General features: G+C 39.8%; 1 protein-coding gene across 1 annotated transcript; it reads left to right on the plus strand.

Moving 5' to 3' along the window:
* Nucleotides 1-220: 220 nt before the first annotated feature.
* LOC133151107 (centrosomal protein of 44 kDa-like) lies at nt 221-17,194 on the plus strand. Its single transcript, XM_061273863.1, has 6 exons — nt 221-409; nt 7,156-7,303; nt 8,845-8,982; nt 13,060-13,134; nt 16,881-17,009; nt 17,171-17,194. Exons 1-6 carry the CDS (start codon nt 279-281, stop codon nt 17,192-17,194), a joined length of 645 nt encoding a protein of 214 aa, XP_061129847.1. The 5' UTR covers nt 221-278.
* The last annotated feature ends 289 nt before the right edge of the window (nt 17,195-17,483 follow it).

Genomic DNA, 17,483 nt, shown 5'->3' on the forward strand with positions numbered 1-17,483 from the left:
TATATTTTTGAAATACACATTATTCAGTTAAAACCTATTTGAACAACGATACAATAATCAAATTTAAGATAAACATCACTAAACATCACGTGACAAGAGGACCCAATGGATTTTGGTCTGTTGGTAACCCCGGTCGAAACAAAAGTTCAAATTCCGCGTTGTCATTCAGACACGGTGAAAAGCGTCGGTTAACCTAAAATAAAGCTGCTAAGGTAAGCACTTTGGTTGGTAACGTTATCATATGTGCTATTTTATGTTAGAAACTATAGCTGCAGAAAATGACAAAACGCTATTTATTGACGTTGTACAAGGCGAGAATGCTGCCCACTGGGGATGTGCAAGGCTGTCTTCGTAAATTGGAAACTCTCTTACGAATCGTAAAGTACCCTGGACATGTCGACTACAATGGGTAAGATGGGAAAGTATTTTTTTTCACATTGAAGGTTTGGCGTTTTTACAGCATAATATATATATATATATGTGTGTGTGTATTAGCACCGATCCGACTTTTTCAGTTTCGATACCGATACCGATGCCGTGTCTTTGCGTATCGGTCGATACCCGATACCGATCCGATATTATGGTTGACTTAAGCTACATAACTCTACATGTGGAACAGAAAAGACCAAAGGCAATGGCATCAGGCAGACTACACAGTTCTTTGCTCTAAATTAGGGGTGTCCAAACTAACGGTCCAGTTTTTATTGGCCCGCAGCAAATTCTGAAAACATAATTGAATATGGCCCGCACAAGAAGCTTGAGCTCAGCTTCTCAGTTTCCACACTAGATGGAGCCCGCCACACAAAGCGTTTGACGTCCCATTAACACCCCCCCGGAAGAGAAGCGAACACGCAGCGTTTGACATCCGATTAGCCTCCCCCCCCCCCCCCCCCCAATTCGGGAGAGAAGCGAACGCGCAGCCTTTGACGTCCCATTAGCAACCCGAAGAGAAGCGAACGCGCAGGGTTTGACGTCCGCTTAGCAACCCGGGGAAGAGAAGCGAACGTTCGCTCCATGTTTGCGTTTGTTTAGAAAACTCTCATGGCATGCGGCACACGTGCTGCTGACGTATGACGTAGCCCGCGTCCCAATAGATTAAGGAAAGTATCGGCTCACAGATCGGCTGCATTTTCCGATACCCGATCCATCTATTTTGTTGATATCGGGACCGATATCCGATCCAGATATCGGATCGGTGCATCTCTAGTGTGTATATATAATCATCATCGGCATCACAGTCTCGAAAGACCATAGATTTCTTGTGTCTGGAGGTTAGGTGTTCTTTGCACAGCGTCTGCTGTGGCTGGTGAGCCTCTCCAGTGCGCAAGAAGCCTGGGCAAGTTTTATGGAAGCCTTGAGTTTCCCAGGCATCAGGGCTTCCCTCTCGGCCTTCCTGTTGACATCCAAAGGAACGGTGAACCGATACATTTGGCATCAGGTTGGCTGCAGGAGTTGCCAGAACAATGCTTTTTTTAAAGCATGAGTCTGCCTAACGGAGTCCGAGCCGGGTTTCCTGTCGGGGTTTGCTCCGTTAGCCTTTTAGTTCCAGACGATACCCACAAGGCAGCGGGGGTGCTATTTCCTCCATAGCTGGGACAGTGGTTAGCGGGCACCAGGACATCCACACGCCGGTGGGCCTGTACGTCACGCCTAGGGGCCCACTGTTGCTTCCCCGATCGATCCCCTGCAATTTGGCCTGGAGCCGTGAGGCACCCAGTTACCATGTGTGGCCACGAGGAGGCATGCAGAAGTCTTGACGGTGGAGAGGCTATGTACCGCCTGAGAAGACTTACGCACTCGGCTCCTCTTTTCGCCCCCGGAAACAGGGGGCTAGCCGGCTAGCTGAAAGGAGAAGGTAGCAAGCAGGAAGAAGCATGCAACATGCACTAACTAGGAGCACTACTATCCCAACACCACTGCACTTCGCATCACCACGCCACACACACATATATATATATATATATATATACATATTATTATTATTTTTATTTATTAGCGGTGTAAATCGCGGGTTTTGTCACGATACGATATCATATCGATACAAAGAACTACGATACGATATTTGCCGATATCTTAAAGCCTGCTGCGATTCATTCACGATATATCACGATATAGTGCTCTACGATCTATATTTTTTTTAAATAAAAAATATAGAACAATATCCTGATTTATAACAATTCATACGCAAAATCAACAAGGTACTGCAAACTCTTTATTTAGGAAATTACAAGAGTATTGTAGTATACAAAGTGCTTATTTTAACACTGAACGTTGATGTTGTGTTTTTTCTTTAAATGTGCGGCGAGATTTGTGGTCCCTGAATATTTGATCACCGCATGGCAGGATTTACAAACTGCACGTGTCTTGTCCGTTGAGCCATCTTTTCTTTGGAATCCAAAGTGCTTCCAAACGAATGACTTGAAGCCTAAAGGGGAGCAAATTTCCTCGTCACTTTGGACACTAGCCATAGCACCAGCCCAGGAGCCGCGTACTAGTTGTCAACTCCCCTTTCACGTGCCTGCTCTGCTCACAACGCAACACGCCGCGCACTGCGCCCGGAAAGAGGAAGCAAGCAACAATGAACTGGATTTCAAAATAAAGTCGCGTCTAATGTCCGAGGTCAAACACGGCGATATAAATCGATGTTTATGTTTAGCATCAATGCCAATAAATCGTAGAGCATTATATCGACTAATCGATGTGTATCGATGAATCGTTACACCCCTAATATATATATTTTTTAAATTGTGTTTTTTCTTGATGTGGCCGAATCTCTTCGACATAAAGACATTACATTAATCATTACCGACTTTGATTGCACGGCAACCGGGTTGAAGCAGTCTCTAATACATTGATTTCCATGTTTTCATGTTATCTTCTGTCTGTATACGGTGCAAATATGTGCCGCCAAAAACAAAATTTGAATAAGTTATGTTTTAATTTGAATCGATCAACTTGAATTATTGCATTGAAAAACTAATTTGAATTTCGGCAGTTGAATATGTGTTAGTTGTAAAAAACGTATTAAAACAACGGGAAACACAAAAGACTAAATATTTATTTAAAGTGCTACACTATTTACAATCCATTCATTGGTATTTATGTCACCACCAAGGAAACAGCAGTAGTTCCTCAATGACTAATGTTGATTGTTTGATTAGTATCACTTGATCAAGTCTCTTCTAACATTTCATTCCAATAAATGAATAAAAACAAGTGTCATTCCTGCTGATATCATATCAGAATGATGTCTGCATTGGACAGTACTCTAGGCTTCAATATTGGTATCGTATCAGAAGTGGAAAAGATTAGAATTTGACTTTTGAGATTCGCACAATACATGTTCTCAAACTTACATTACAGTAAAGCTCATTATTTTATTTTTAAACAATTTCAGTTTTTTTTATTCAGTTCATTTAGGTTGCTATCTACATTTGCGCATAAAGACTACTTTGCTCGTTTACCTTTCATAATTTTATAAAGCAGCAATACTGGATTCAGGTACAGATGATTTGATACAGGTGATCTGAAATGTTACTTCAAAATAAAGTACGACAATATAAGCACTCATAAGGTGTGATATAATTCTTTATAGAATAACTGAATTATCGTATTGGCCGAATATAAGACGGCCCTGATTATAAGACGACCCCCTCTTTTTGGGTGGGTGTTGGGTCTCGGCAACACACCAAACATAGTAAGTCATCGAGACAACAGAATACATTTGCTGGCGACCGTTAGTCGCCGTGCCGCTGGGTAACGGCTACTCGTACGATGCGAGGCAAACTTAAAGGAGCATGCCGAAGCTATCAATCAAACGGCGCACACATGGAACAAACCGTGATCAGACAAACGGCACAACAGTAGACCATAGTAACAATGAAATGAATGTACCGTATTTTACGGACTAAAAGTCGCTCGGAGTACAAGTTGCGTCAGCCATAAAATGCACAATAAAGAGAAAAAAAACACATCTAAGTCGCACCGGAGTTTAAGTTGCAATTTGGGGGAAATTTATTTGACAAAATCCAACACCAAGAACAGACATGAACCAGCAATAACAGGCTAAACGATACGGTATGCTAACGTGACATAAACACAAATGAGGAACTGAGAATGGGCCTGACATACCGTTTTTTTCCGTGTATAGTGCGCGAAATTTACCTAATTTATTGTCCTAAAATCTGGGGTGCGTATTATACATGGGTACAAAGAAAAAAAATTTTAATTTTTTTTTTTTTTTAATTTTTTTTTTTTTAATTTTTTTTTTTTTTTTTTTTTAAAGAAAGTCATGGTACAACAAAACCAACAACAAGACTGACCGACAAAGTCGTGGAACAAAAAGACAGGGTGACATTACCAAAGACAGGAACAGAATGACAGTAACACATGCAATGATCCAACGGTGAGCGAGGGGCAGACAGGACTTAAATACAAAACACGTTACATCGATTGAGGTGACACAGGAAGAGAGGGGCGACGCGAACAGAAACTATGGCAACCTAAACACATAGCAAAACTGGGGACGAGACATGACAAATCTCCCCCGAAATAAAACTCACCTTTCTTCTTGTTTGTTGTCAATCGCGCATCGCATTCAGCCATCCTGGCCAACACACTTAGTCAGTAAAATACATAATTGACGACACATCGTTTGATGCGATGGTGCAATCCTTGAGGGTGTGTTATTGTCAAATATTGTTTGGTTTTAATCTCCATCGCGGACCGGACGTCATACGGAGGCCGCCATTACAGATGCGCAGAACGGATGCGCAAGACACGTCAGCTATATTAAGAGCGAGAGTTGTTTTCTTCCTATTAGTTTCAATTCACAGTTTAATTAGCAGTTTCAATCGGCAAATAACAAAATGCGTATTACAGGTAAAATTTTATTTCACAACACTTTGCCTTGTTCCTTTGGTCTCTGCTGTTCATCCTAAAACACAAAGGCGCTCTTTAAGCAATGCGACAGTGAGAGCCCGGCGCGCTGCGGTTGCGCGACCGCACCAAATTAAGCTCCCTGCGCAGTGCGCACTGGGGTCCACTTAAATTTTAGAAAGTACATCAGGACTTTAAAAATATCTTCTAAATTTCAGCGACGGCTCTGTCACAATAATGCTACCAGCGCGGTGCAGTTGGGCGGTCGGCGGCGTGCTACGGTTGAGAGTTCTCTCTCGCGCTCTCTCTCGCTCTCTCTCGCTCTCGCACACACGCACACGCGCACACACGCAAACCGGATATCATACGGAGGCCGCCATTACAGATGCGCAGAACGGATGCGCAAGACACGTCAGCTATATAAAGAGTGAGAGTTCAGTTCTCTACCTAAATCCGTATTACAGGTAATATTTTATTTCACAACACTTTGCCTTGTTCCTTTCGTCTCTGCTGTTCACTTCAAACACGCTCCATGCAACCGCAATGCTCTCGTAACAGACGCTTGCTCGATCACCTGCTCGTTTGCTGTCCCGTGCGCGCACGGAGCGCGGTGGTGCGTTTACGGGCAGTCGGAGAAATCACCGCCAACAAAAAAAATTACATCCAGCCTAGTTAAGACCATACCAAAGACTATAAAAATGGGATCCATTGCCTCCCTGCGTGTGTGACGATAATTGGGACTTAAAAAAAAAAAAAAAAAAAAAATTTTTTTTTTTTTAAAAATTCATAAAAATTGGGTGCGTATTATACATGGGTACAAGCTTTTTTCCAGCATCAGCATGCCATTTTTAGGGGTGCGTACTATACATGGGGGCGCACTATACACGGAAAAAAACGGTAACAGTTATTCAAATAACTATAACATAAATAACACCTTTGTCAAACTATCTGTGTCACTCCAAATCATTAAATCCATCGATCGAATTCTTCTTCCTTTCTGTAAACAACGCCACGTGTGCGGCGCGGTGCGGCGCTGACGTCGGACTCGTCGTCAGTTGCAGTTCAAATTATTCCACAGGCCAATATAACGATATATAAACTATATATCAAATAACTATAATAGAAACAATTTTATCAAACCATCTGTGTCACTCCAAATCAATGAATCTATCGATCGAATTCTTCGTCCTTTATGTAAACAACGTTGCGTGTGCAGCGTGCTGCTGACGTCGGACTTGTCGTCAGTTGCAGTTCAAATTATTCCACTGGCCCATATAACGATATATAAACTATATATCAAACAACTATAATATAAACAACAATTTTATCAAACCATCTATGTCACTTCAAATCATTAAATCCATCGATCGAATTCGTCGTCCTTTATGTAAACAACGGTGCTCGTGCGGCGCGGCGCTGACGTCGGACTCGTCGCCAGTTGTAGTTCAAATTATTCCACAGCCCCATATAGCAATATATAAACTATATATCAAATAACAATAATATAAATAATAATTATATCGAACCATCCGTGTCACTCCAAATCATTAAATCCATCGGAATCTTGGTCTTGTGTCACTTAAAAAAAAAAAAAAAAAAAGAAAAAAAAAACACACAGCTGTTGACTCCGGACCTACGTGCGCCATTGACGTCAGACTAGCTATATAAAAAAAAAATGTAATACAAACAACAATTTTATCGAACCATTCGTGTCACTCCAAATCATTAAATCCATCGGAATATCCATCCTCAATAAAAATAAAAAAACTGAAAAAAAACCCAGCTGTTGACTCCAGACCTTCGTGCGCGGCTCCAATTATTCCACAGATCTACGTATGTAACTATATTGTAGCGTTACCAAAGTACCAGGCAAGACGTGGGTTTGGTAACCGGCTCTTTATTTCACAAAACAAGAGCTAAACATATGTGTGTGTGTGCTCCAAGCAAGCGCCCTGGATCGCAGCAAGTAAATTAATTTGATTCGTCAGTTTATTTTGTGCCGAGCCGTGCTGAATGGCCCTCCCCACCAGTCCAAATTGCTGAGACAAAGTCCATTGTGTAATTCATACATGTCCTTCCAGATGTTGTCAGTGAAATGCAATTCTGATGCAAAATCACCAAAATACATAGAGCGGCTCTCAAATGTTACATTAATTAATGCATGTTTAACCTTAAAATATGATTGTATTCTGAATATTGTTAGTTCCTTTTGTTTGTGATGTATGTCATTTCTTCCTGGTGGTTCTATTTAATAATTTCAAATCCATTTCACATCAGGCTTTCCAAAGGAGACCCCTCAGCCTTTCTGCCAATATTGAGCTTCTGTCTCACCACATTCTCTCCACCTTTTGCTGAACAACTAATGGCAGCTGGACTGGAGATGGCAAGCAAAAGTGACCTGAGATTCACTGACACACTCTATAAGGTAACCCTCTCTGGCACAGAAAGTTTGGCAGCTTATGTATTTATACTTCTTTAGTTGGTCACACCAGCCACATCATTTGGTCACACTCCTTTTTGCGTGCGTGCGTACCTACCACCTCTTCATCTCTGGAGGTAGATTGGGCTCAAACGTTTTGTATTTGAAAAAACAAATCTCGTACTTGAAAAAATTATAAACTTTGAAACTGAAAATAAATGTGTTGGGCTTGAATCTTGAAAAATAAAACAATTTATTCAAAATAAAAATAATATGAAATGTTTTTTTTTGAGTTGAAAGTAGTTTTGCTCCGCTATGGTAATATTTCTGATCAATAATTTTTAAATTGTCTTCTTTTTTTTTTTTTTTCAGTTTTCACTTCCTTTTATTTTTTGAGATTCTAGCTCTTTTTCTTCTTTTAGTTGCATGTTTTATATTTTCACGCTTTGTGCTTTCTCTAATTAATTAATCAGCATTCTACTAGGGGTGTAACGATACATCGATACACATCGATTAATCGATATTATGCTCTACGATTTATTGGCATCGATGCTAAAGGTAAACATCGATTTATATCGCCGTGTTTGACCTCGGACATTAGACGCGACTTTATTTTGAAATCCAGTTCATTGTTGCTTGCTTCCTCTTCCGGGAGCAGGGAGCAGTGCGCGGCGTTGTTGTGTTGTGAGCAGAGCAGACACGTGAAAGGGGAGTCGACAACTAGTACGCGGCTCCTGGGCTGCTGCTATGGCTAGTGTCCAAAAAGACGAGGAAATTTGCTCCGCTTTAGGCTTCAAGTCATTCGTTTAGAAGCACTTTGGATTCCAAAAAAAAAGATGGCTCAACGGACAAGACACGTGCAGTTTGTAAATCCTGCCATGCGGTGATCAAATATTCAGGGAGCACAAATCTCGCCGCACATTTAAAGAAAAAACACGACATCAAAGTTAAGTGTTAAAGTAAGCAATTTGTATACTACAATACTCTTGTAATTTCCTAAATAAAGAGTTTGCAGTACCTTGTTGATTTTGCGTATGAATTGTTATAAATCAGGATATTGTTCTATATTTTTTATTAAAAAAATAAATATCGATCGTAGAGCACTATATCGCGATATATCGTGATTGAATCGCAGCAGGCTTTAAGATATCGGCAAATATCGTATCGAAGTTCTTTATATCGATATTATATCGTATCGTGACAAAACCCGCGATTTACACCCCTACATTCTACCTCTCCTTTGCATTCATCATTTCCACGTCAGTGGTTGCTTTTAACCTGAATCGCACCTGATGCAATAAAATTCTGTAATATATTAAATTCATATTTATCTGTCAAAGTTTTAAAATGGATTCCCTTCCTGGCGCAACTTTCTACAATGATTTTGTCTTAGAACTGGCCTACTTTTTGAACAGGCTTGTGCAACAAAAAAAACTGAAAAAAATATGATGTGGCTGATATTTTAACTATGCAAACGTGAATGCCCTGTTCCCAATTTTGATTTTCTACAAGTCACGTCTTTTCAGCTTGACAATTTCTTTGTCAAGGTTCTGCGAGATATCTTTCACTATAAGCCAGTAGTTTCCAAGCAGCAGTTCCTTCAGAAGGGCTTTGTGCAAAGAAAAATGTCTACCCTTTGTGACATCATTGATTTGGTCCTGAAGAGACACAGGGATCTTAATAAGGTACAGTGAACATTCAAATTCATCTGAATGTTGTTGACAAATTGCATTGTTTGCTGAGTGTTGCGTATTAATGCTTGTAACATTTCCAGGGAATGCTTAAAATGTACAATGCTGTAGATGAGTCAAATATATTTAGAAAACAGAGAATTAAATGTGTCAATAGGATCAGGTATCATATGTTTTTTTGTTAATATTGTGATGCCAAACCAGTATTTTTAAAACAGTACCTATGCCTGATCCAACAACTTAAAACAAAAGACAGACATTGACTTTCAGAGGTTTTTATCAAGAAAAATTACCACTGCAGGTACAATACCATCCAACAGTTTACAGGTAAAGTGCACTTTAAATACTAAATAACAAAACTACAACTCTTCCTTGATTCGAGAGGGGAAACAACACTTGGTAGACTGCTGGTTACCAGATGGCAATGAGCTAGTATCCTACAACTCTCAAAGCACTTTATAATTAATATAATAATTAATATACCGTAATATTCGTACTATAAGTCGCTCCAGAGTATAAGTCGCACCAGTCATAAAATGCCCAAAAATGTGAAAAAAAAACATATATAAGTCGCTCCGGAGTACAAGTCGCTTTTTGGGGGGCAATTTATTCGACAAAATCCAACACCAAGGACAGACATGAACGAGCAACAACAGGCTAAACGATACGGTATGCTAACGTGACAAACACAAACGAGGAGCTGAGAACGGGCCTGAAGTAACATTCAGTTATTTAAAAAAACTATTACATTAATAACACGTTTATAAAACCATCTGTGTCACTCCAATTCATTAAATCCATCGATCGTCCTTTGTCAACAATGCCGTGTGCCGCGCCGCAGTTCAAATTATTCCACAGGCCCATACAACGATATATAAACTATATTTTAAATACCGTATTTTCCGCATTATAAGGCGCACCGGATTATAAGGCGCATAGAATAAATAACTCAACGTTGCTCAAACGTAAATGCAATCACAATATAGTAACACTCGAAATAGTGAAAACAATAACAGTATATCAATAACTCAACGTTGCTCAAACGTTAATATACCACAGCACACAAAATAAACACGTAAATCTTACTTTAATAAGTTAGTCCTCATCCACGAATCCATATTGGTCCATATATAAGGCGCACCGGATTATAAGACGCACTGTCGGCTTTTGAGAAAATTTGAGTTTTTTAGGTGCGCCTTATAGTGCGGAAAATACGGTAACTATCACATAAACAACAATATTATCAAACCATTTGTCATTAAATCCATCGATCAAATTTCTCGTCCTTTGTCATCCTGGTGACAGAGGACATGTCCAGAGGATATGGCGCTTTAAAGTGTTAATTACTTTATTTGATTTTTTTCTCTCTATTTTTCATTTTTTGAATATGTTCAAGATAAATATATCAAAGCATGTGAAGTGATCAACTATACTAAAAATAACATGTAAAGTGGTTAACTATACTTGTAAGTGTAGTGTTAATGATCAAGTAAAGATTTTTGGAAAAAAACATATACAAGTCGCTCCTGAGTATAAGTCGCCCCCCCCCACCAAAACTATGAAAAAAAACTGCGACTTATAGTCCGAAAATTACGGTACACAGAAAGCCTTTTTAAAGTTTTAATAACATACTTTAACATGTCTTTCTAAACATTGCCTGTGATGCAGCAGTAGTACCGCAGCAACACGAAAGTGTGCATGCGAGTTATTAACAAAGAAAGATTGGACACAGAAAGCTTTTTTAAAGTTTTAATAACATACCTTAACATTTCTTCCCAAGCATTTCGTCTGAACCGTTTAGCAGATTTAAGCATGATTATATGATGTGGCTGAACACGACACCAAATCGAGACCAAACTTTACTAATCAGACTACCCTAATTACTAGGGGGAGACAGTGGAGCCTCAACAAGAATTAAATTAGGTCAGTGCTTCTGCAGGGCCAGAAGAGAATGCCTTGCTGGCCCTGATTGTACGATCAGTGTTTGCAAAGACCAAAAACGTTTGGATTATGTTCCGTGATGAGGTCATTAACGAGAACTGCTTTCGTATGAAGCGATCTAATATTCATAAAACCGAGTTTAAGTGTAATCCGTCGATCAGGGTTCATATCGATCGAAGGATTTTTAAACGAAATGCGAGTAATATTGTGTTCTGTAGGCCTGACATCACCTCTCAAATGTTTATTAGCGCGGTGGGACGATACGACCGTGGGAATTTGATAGTAAATATTTGTTACACATGTAAAATTATCTGAAACAGGCACCGTTTCATCAGTGATACCGGTCGGGGTGGAGTGATTGGATTTGTCTACTACCCCAGTAGAAAGTGTGTTCACGTGTACTGTAGCACTATTCAAACTGTGACGCTCTAGTCTACACAAGGAGCTATGTGCATGCTGGAAGTCTACCCTAGACCCAGGAAGTTGGTCAACAAGAATTAAATTAGGTCAGTGCTTCTGCAGGGCCAGAAGAGAATGCCTTGCTGGCCCTGATTGTACGATCAGTGTTTGCAAAGACCAAAAACGTTTGGATTATGTTCCGTGATGAGGTCATTAACGAGAACTGCTTTCGTATGAAGCGGTATAATATTCATAAAACAGAGTTTAAGTGTAATCCGTCGATCAGGGTTCATATCGATCGAAGGATTTTTAAACGAAATGCGAGTAAGATTGTGTTCTCTAGGCCTGACATCACCTCTCAAATGTTTATTAGCGCGGTGGGACGATACGACCGTGGGAATTTGATAGTAAATATTTGTTACACATGTAAAATGATCTGAAACAGGCACCGTTTCATCAGCAAAACCGGTCGGGGTGGAGTGATTGGATTTGTCTAATCACAAATTAGACATTGAATAGCTATTCAAACTGTGACGCTAGTCTACACAAGGAGCTATGTGTATGCTGGAAGTTTACCCTAGACCCAGGAAGTTGGGTCAATTTGACCCAACTTTAGGTTGTTTTGCAAAAATAACCATCCATCAATTTTCTGTACCGCTTAGTCCCCACGGGGGTCGCGGGTGTGCTGGAGCCTATCCCAGCCGTCATCGGGCAGTAGGTGGGGGACACCCTGAACCGGTGTCCAGCCAATCGCAGGGCACACAGAGACAACCATTCGCATTCGCACTCACACCTAGGGACATTTTGGAGTGCTCAATCGGCCTACCAAGCATGTTTTTGGGATGTGGGAGGAAAACCCACGCGGGCCCAGGGAGAACATGCAAACTCCACACAGGAAGGGCCGGAGGTGGAATCGAACCCGCCCCCTCCTAACTGTGAGGCGGACGTGCTACCCAGTGCGTTACCGAGCCGCCTGCAAAACGCACTTTGAATAATCCAGGTCGGTCAATTTTTTTTAACCCCTAATTGGGGTGTTTTAAACCCAGCATTTTTAATGGTGTAGCCTACAATGTTCTCCGCTACCCTGGGTCTTTGTGTGAAATGTATCTACAGTAAATCCCCTGCAATGTGTGGGTTATGTCCCAGAACATCCATGCTGTACATGATCACAGCAATATAAAAGTACACATCATAAAATTCACAACACTTAAAAAACTTAAAAAAATCTTCTCCTCTAATGCAGTTTCGAAATTATTCAAACACATTTAAACATGCATACAGTATGAGACGACAAGATCAATGAATAACACAAAAATATTGTGCAAACAATGTAACGTTTACTCAAGACGACAATGATGTTCCAACCCTAAAATAGAGGTGTCGCCTTTATATAAAATTGACAAATTTGTTATGTTACTTTATATTGTGGTCACATTAAAATATACTGCACATAACAGTAATACAGAAACTGTATCTACATTTTTGAAAACCAACAAAAGAACCAGTAAGTATCAGGATTTTGTCTCCAACTCTATTTGTCGATGGTCCTCATTGCATATAAGGTTAATTAATTAAAATTAAAGGAAATGTCAAAACTCAGTAATCTAATCTAATCCTCTTTAATGTCCTGCCATGCCTAAAATGCATATGCAGGGACTTGTTCTCTTAATTTACTTATTTTGTCTATAAGCATCTGTTTTACTTATTGAGCTTTATGGTGTGTTCTCTCAGCCCAGACTCAGAAATCCTGTCACACACAAGGAGACAAGAGGAGCAGACCATGCAAAATTGAATATGCCAGATACTGTAAGTATACAATAAAATAATGTAATACAGAAACACTCGATGCAGTAGGACAAAAGTATGGCCCTTCTGTTATCAGACAGACACTACACACTGTACGTTGTCAACTAGACAGTACAGAACACCACCCCTCAAAAAAATGTGTATATACAGTATATAATTATTTTAATTTGACACCATATTGACCAGTTGGTTTTCAAAATGCCTTCCTTATAACAGTCAGATTTATGACACTCTCAAAAAGTAGAACACCTACATTTGCCTGCATTTTTAGCAAAAGACTACACTATGATAGCATAATCATACTCACTCGCACTCAAGAGAATTGTGCACAAACTCACTCAATACAGCTAAACCTCGATTTTACGTGGACTTTGGGGTCCAGAATTTGGGAATCGCGTTAACCCGAAAGCACATAATCTAGAAAGTCTTGGAAGGGGCAAATAAATTCAGATCCATGCATATGAGCGTATTGGGAAATTGCAGTAGGGAAATATGTATACACATGTTTGCATTTGAGGAATAATATCATTGTTCGAGATGAAAATAATACAACATAATTCACCATGTAGTTTGTGTGAGTACCGTATTGGCCCGAATATGAGACGACCCTGATTATAAGACAACCCCCTTTTTTTCAAGACTCATGGTTGAAAAAAGACTTTTTGAACACCATATTAATTTTTTATACAGAAAGTAATTACAATACATCTGAAACAAATGATTTTAACAATATATTTGGAAAAAGCATGTTATTTTGCCTCATTCAAATCATGCAAAAACTGTCTATTAGGGGTGTAAATCGCAGGTTTTGTTACGATACGATATCAACAAAGAAACACGATACGATATTTGCCGATATCTTAAAGCGTGCTGTGATTCATTCACAATATATCGCGATATAGTGCTCTACGATCGTTTTTTTTTTTTTTTTTTTTTTAAATAAAAAATATAGAACAATATCCTGATTTATAACAATTCATACGCAAAATCAACAAGGTACTGCAAACTCTTTATTTAGGAAATTACAAGAGTATTGTAGTATACAAAGTCCTTATTTTAACACTGAACTTTGATGTCGTGTTTTTTCTTTAAATGTGCGGCGAGATTTGTGTCCCTGAATATTTGATCACCGCATGGCAGGATTTACAAACTGCACGTGTCTTGTCCGTTGACCCATCTTTTCTTTGGAATCCAAAGTGCTTCCAAACGAATGACTTGAAGCCTAAAGGGGAGCAAATTTCCTCGTCTTTTTGGACACTAGCCATAGCACCAGCCCAGGAGCCGCGTACTAGTTGTCGACTCCCCTTTCACGTGCCTGCTCTGCTCACAACACAACAACGCCGCGCACTGCTCCCGGAAAGAGGAAGCAAGCAACAATGAACTGGATTTCAAAATAAAGTCGCGTCTAATGTCCGAGGTCAAACACGGCGATATAAATCGATGTTTACCTTTAGCATCGATGTCAATAAATCGTAGAGCATTATATCGATTAATCGATGTGTATCGATGAATCGTTACACCCCTACTGTCTATCACATCTTAATATCTGAACATTTAAATACCGTATTTTCCGCCCTATAAGGCGCACCTAAAAACCTAAAATTTTCTCAAAAACCAACAGTGCGCCTTATATATGGACCAAATTCCTAAATTTAAACTGGCCCAAAGCATTGGCCCGCTGAAGACTATGAATCATGACTCAAAAAGACTATGGATCATTATTTTATGATTATAAAGTAATTTGTTTGCGTCTGAAGTTGAAATAAAAAAGATAAAATGGAGAATGATTTGATTTGGATTAAAAATCTGACATGATGCATTAATGGTGCGCCTTATAGTCCGGTGCGCCTTATATAAGGATAAAGTTTTAAAATGGGCCATTCATTGAAGGTGCGCCTTATAGTCCGGTGCGCCTTATAGGCCGTAAAATACGGTATGTAAACTAAAGTGCAATTACATTTGTGAATGAATGGCTTCTGGTTTTTGAAATGTAAATAACCCTACTGTTTCTCCATTTTCTGTTATCTCCTCTTATTTTCTTCTCTTTTCTTTCTTAGCGCTATTTTTTTTTTTTTCTTCTTCATGCTACCGGTATTTTTATTTTTATTCTTTGTGACAGGGGTTAGCTTTGGCCTGGGGAGTTAAGTTCAGCATTCGCTTTAAAGATATCTGGCGCAATCTAGCGTTGTGAATGGGTATAATGTCTAGACCCCAAATGTAAGACGACCCCCACTTTTTCGCTAAAGTCGCTCCAGAATATAGGTCGCATTAGCCATAAAATGCACAAAAACGTGAAAAAAAACATATATAAGTCGCTCCGGAGTATAAATCGCGTTTTGGGGGACATTTATTCGACAAAATCCAACACCAGGGACAGACATGAACGAGCAACAACAGGCTAAACGATACGGTATGCTAACGTGACAAACACAAACGAGGAGCTGAGAACGGGCCTGACGTAACATTCAGAATTATTCAAATAACTATTACATAAATAACACGTTTATAAAACCGTCTGTGTCACTCCAATTAATTAAATCCATCGATCGTCCTCTATGTCAACAATGGGTGCGCGGCGCTTGCACTTCAAAATATTCCACAGGCCCATATAACGATATATGAATTATATATCAAATAACTATTATATAAGCAATAATATAAAACCATCTGTGTCACTCCAAATCATTAAATCCATCGCTCAAATTCCTCGTCCTTTGTCAACAACGCCGCGCGTGCGCCCTGACGTCAACCTCGTCGTTATTCCACAGATCTACTATATTGTAGCGTTAACAAAGTACAAGGAAAGACGTGGGTTTGGTCAACGGCTCTTTATTTGACAAAGCAAGAGTTCAACGAGCCAACAACTACTAAACTGTAACAATAAAACCATATACAAGTTGCGAAACGAAATAAAATATATCAAATAACTATAACATAAATAGTTCACCGCAACACGGCCCCAAGCACCGGCGTTGACTTCCAGGCGTGTGGCGGCGTGGACTTCCATCCCCGGAGGTGGCACTTCCAGCCACGGAGGTGGAAGAGAGCTCCATAGAATAGGACCGGGCGTGCGTAAAAGCCACGTCCGAGCGCCATCCACCGTCCTCGGACAGCCACTCGGCCGAGCGCCAGCCCCAGACTTCCACCCACGGAAGTGAAAGAGCTTCGTAGAGTAGGACCGGTCGTGTGTAAAAGCCATAATAGTTTTTCAAACCTTCTGTGTCACTCAAACTCTTCGTCCTCCGTGTCACTTCGAATCGAATCTTTGTCCTTTATGTAGACAACCGCCGCGCCGCGCTGCTGACGTCACTTGAAATTCAAATTGCAGTAATCCCTTGCTACATCGCGGTTCGTTTATCATGGTGTCACTTTTTTTTTTTTTTTTTGAAAATCTTTGGAAAACTCACATAAGTCGCTCCTCAGTAGAAATCTGCGACTTATAGTCCGAAAATTACGGTATATTAATGACTCAACATATCTTTTGTTTCAGATTTGTGAATCATATGCAAAAGAGGACACATTGGCATGTCAGAGTGCAGGGCAGGCCTTGAATGATCAAGCATACTCATCCAATTTGTCTGAAAATGAGAATATAGGCCTGACAGAAAAGAAGCAGGTGGAGGATGACATTCAACATGTAAGACATTTTTAAAGCGCAACACACCTACTCAAAAATGGGCTGCACCCAATAAATCTGTAAATAGAGTATGTCCTAACTCATGCATCTCATTTGGTATGTCTTTCAGTCTTCTGATATAGAGCGAAAGATTTCTGTCATGGAAGGTCAAGTTGAGAGTCTTCTTTGTAGTCTTCAAAGGCTTAGTACCTTGGAAGCCCGTCTGGAGGAGCTAGCGAGCAGGACAAACACAGAAAAGGTAATGACACTTATTTTATACCTGTAGGCCTATACAGTGATTTATTCAACAGACTTTAAACCCGATTATTTTATTGTGCTGATGATTGTATGGTCATGGAAACACATAGCATAGTGTGCTATTCAATGTATACTGATGGAAAAATACTGTTTTGCTCAAAGGGAATGAGTCGATCCAAAGTATAACTTCCAATATCAAAATATGCATCATGAGAAAAAATCATATGTAAGTCCCTCTGGAGCAGGGGTCACCAACCTTTCATAAACCGAGAGCTACTTTCTGGATACTGATTAAGGCAAAGGGCTACCAGTTGGACACACACTTCTGAAATAGCCAATTTGCTCAGTTTGGCTTTCACTTTGTGTTATTATTGTCATTTCCAGTTCACATGTAAGTGTGATTTTAACAAGAATAGCAAAAATACAGTCAAACCTTGGTTTTTGACCACAATCCGTTCCAGAAGGCGGTTCGAAA

This window comes from Syngnathus typhle, linkage group LG3, assembly GCF_033458585.1.
Source record: "Syngnathus typhle isolate RoL2023-S1 ecotype Sweden linkage group LG3, RoL_Styp_1.0, whole genome shotgun sequence".
Lineage (NCBI taxonomy): Eukaryota > Metazoa > Chordata > Actinopteri > Syngnathiformes > Syngnathidae > Syngnathus > Syngnathus typhle.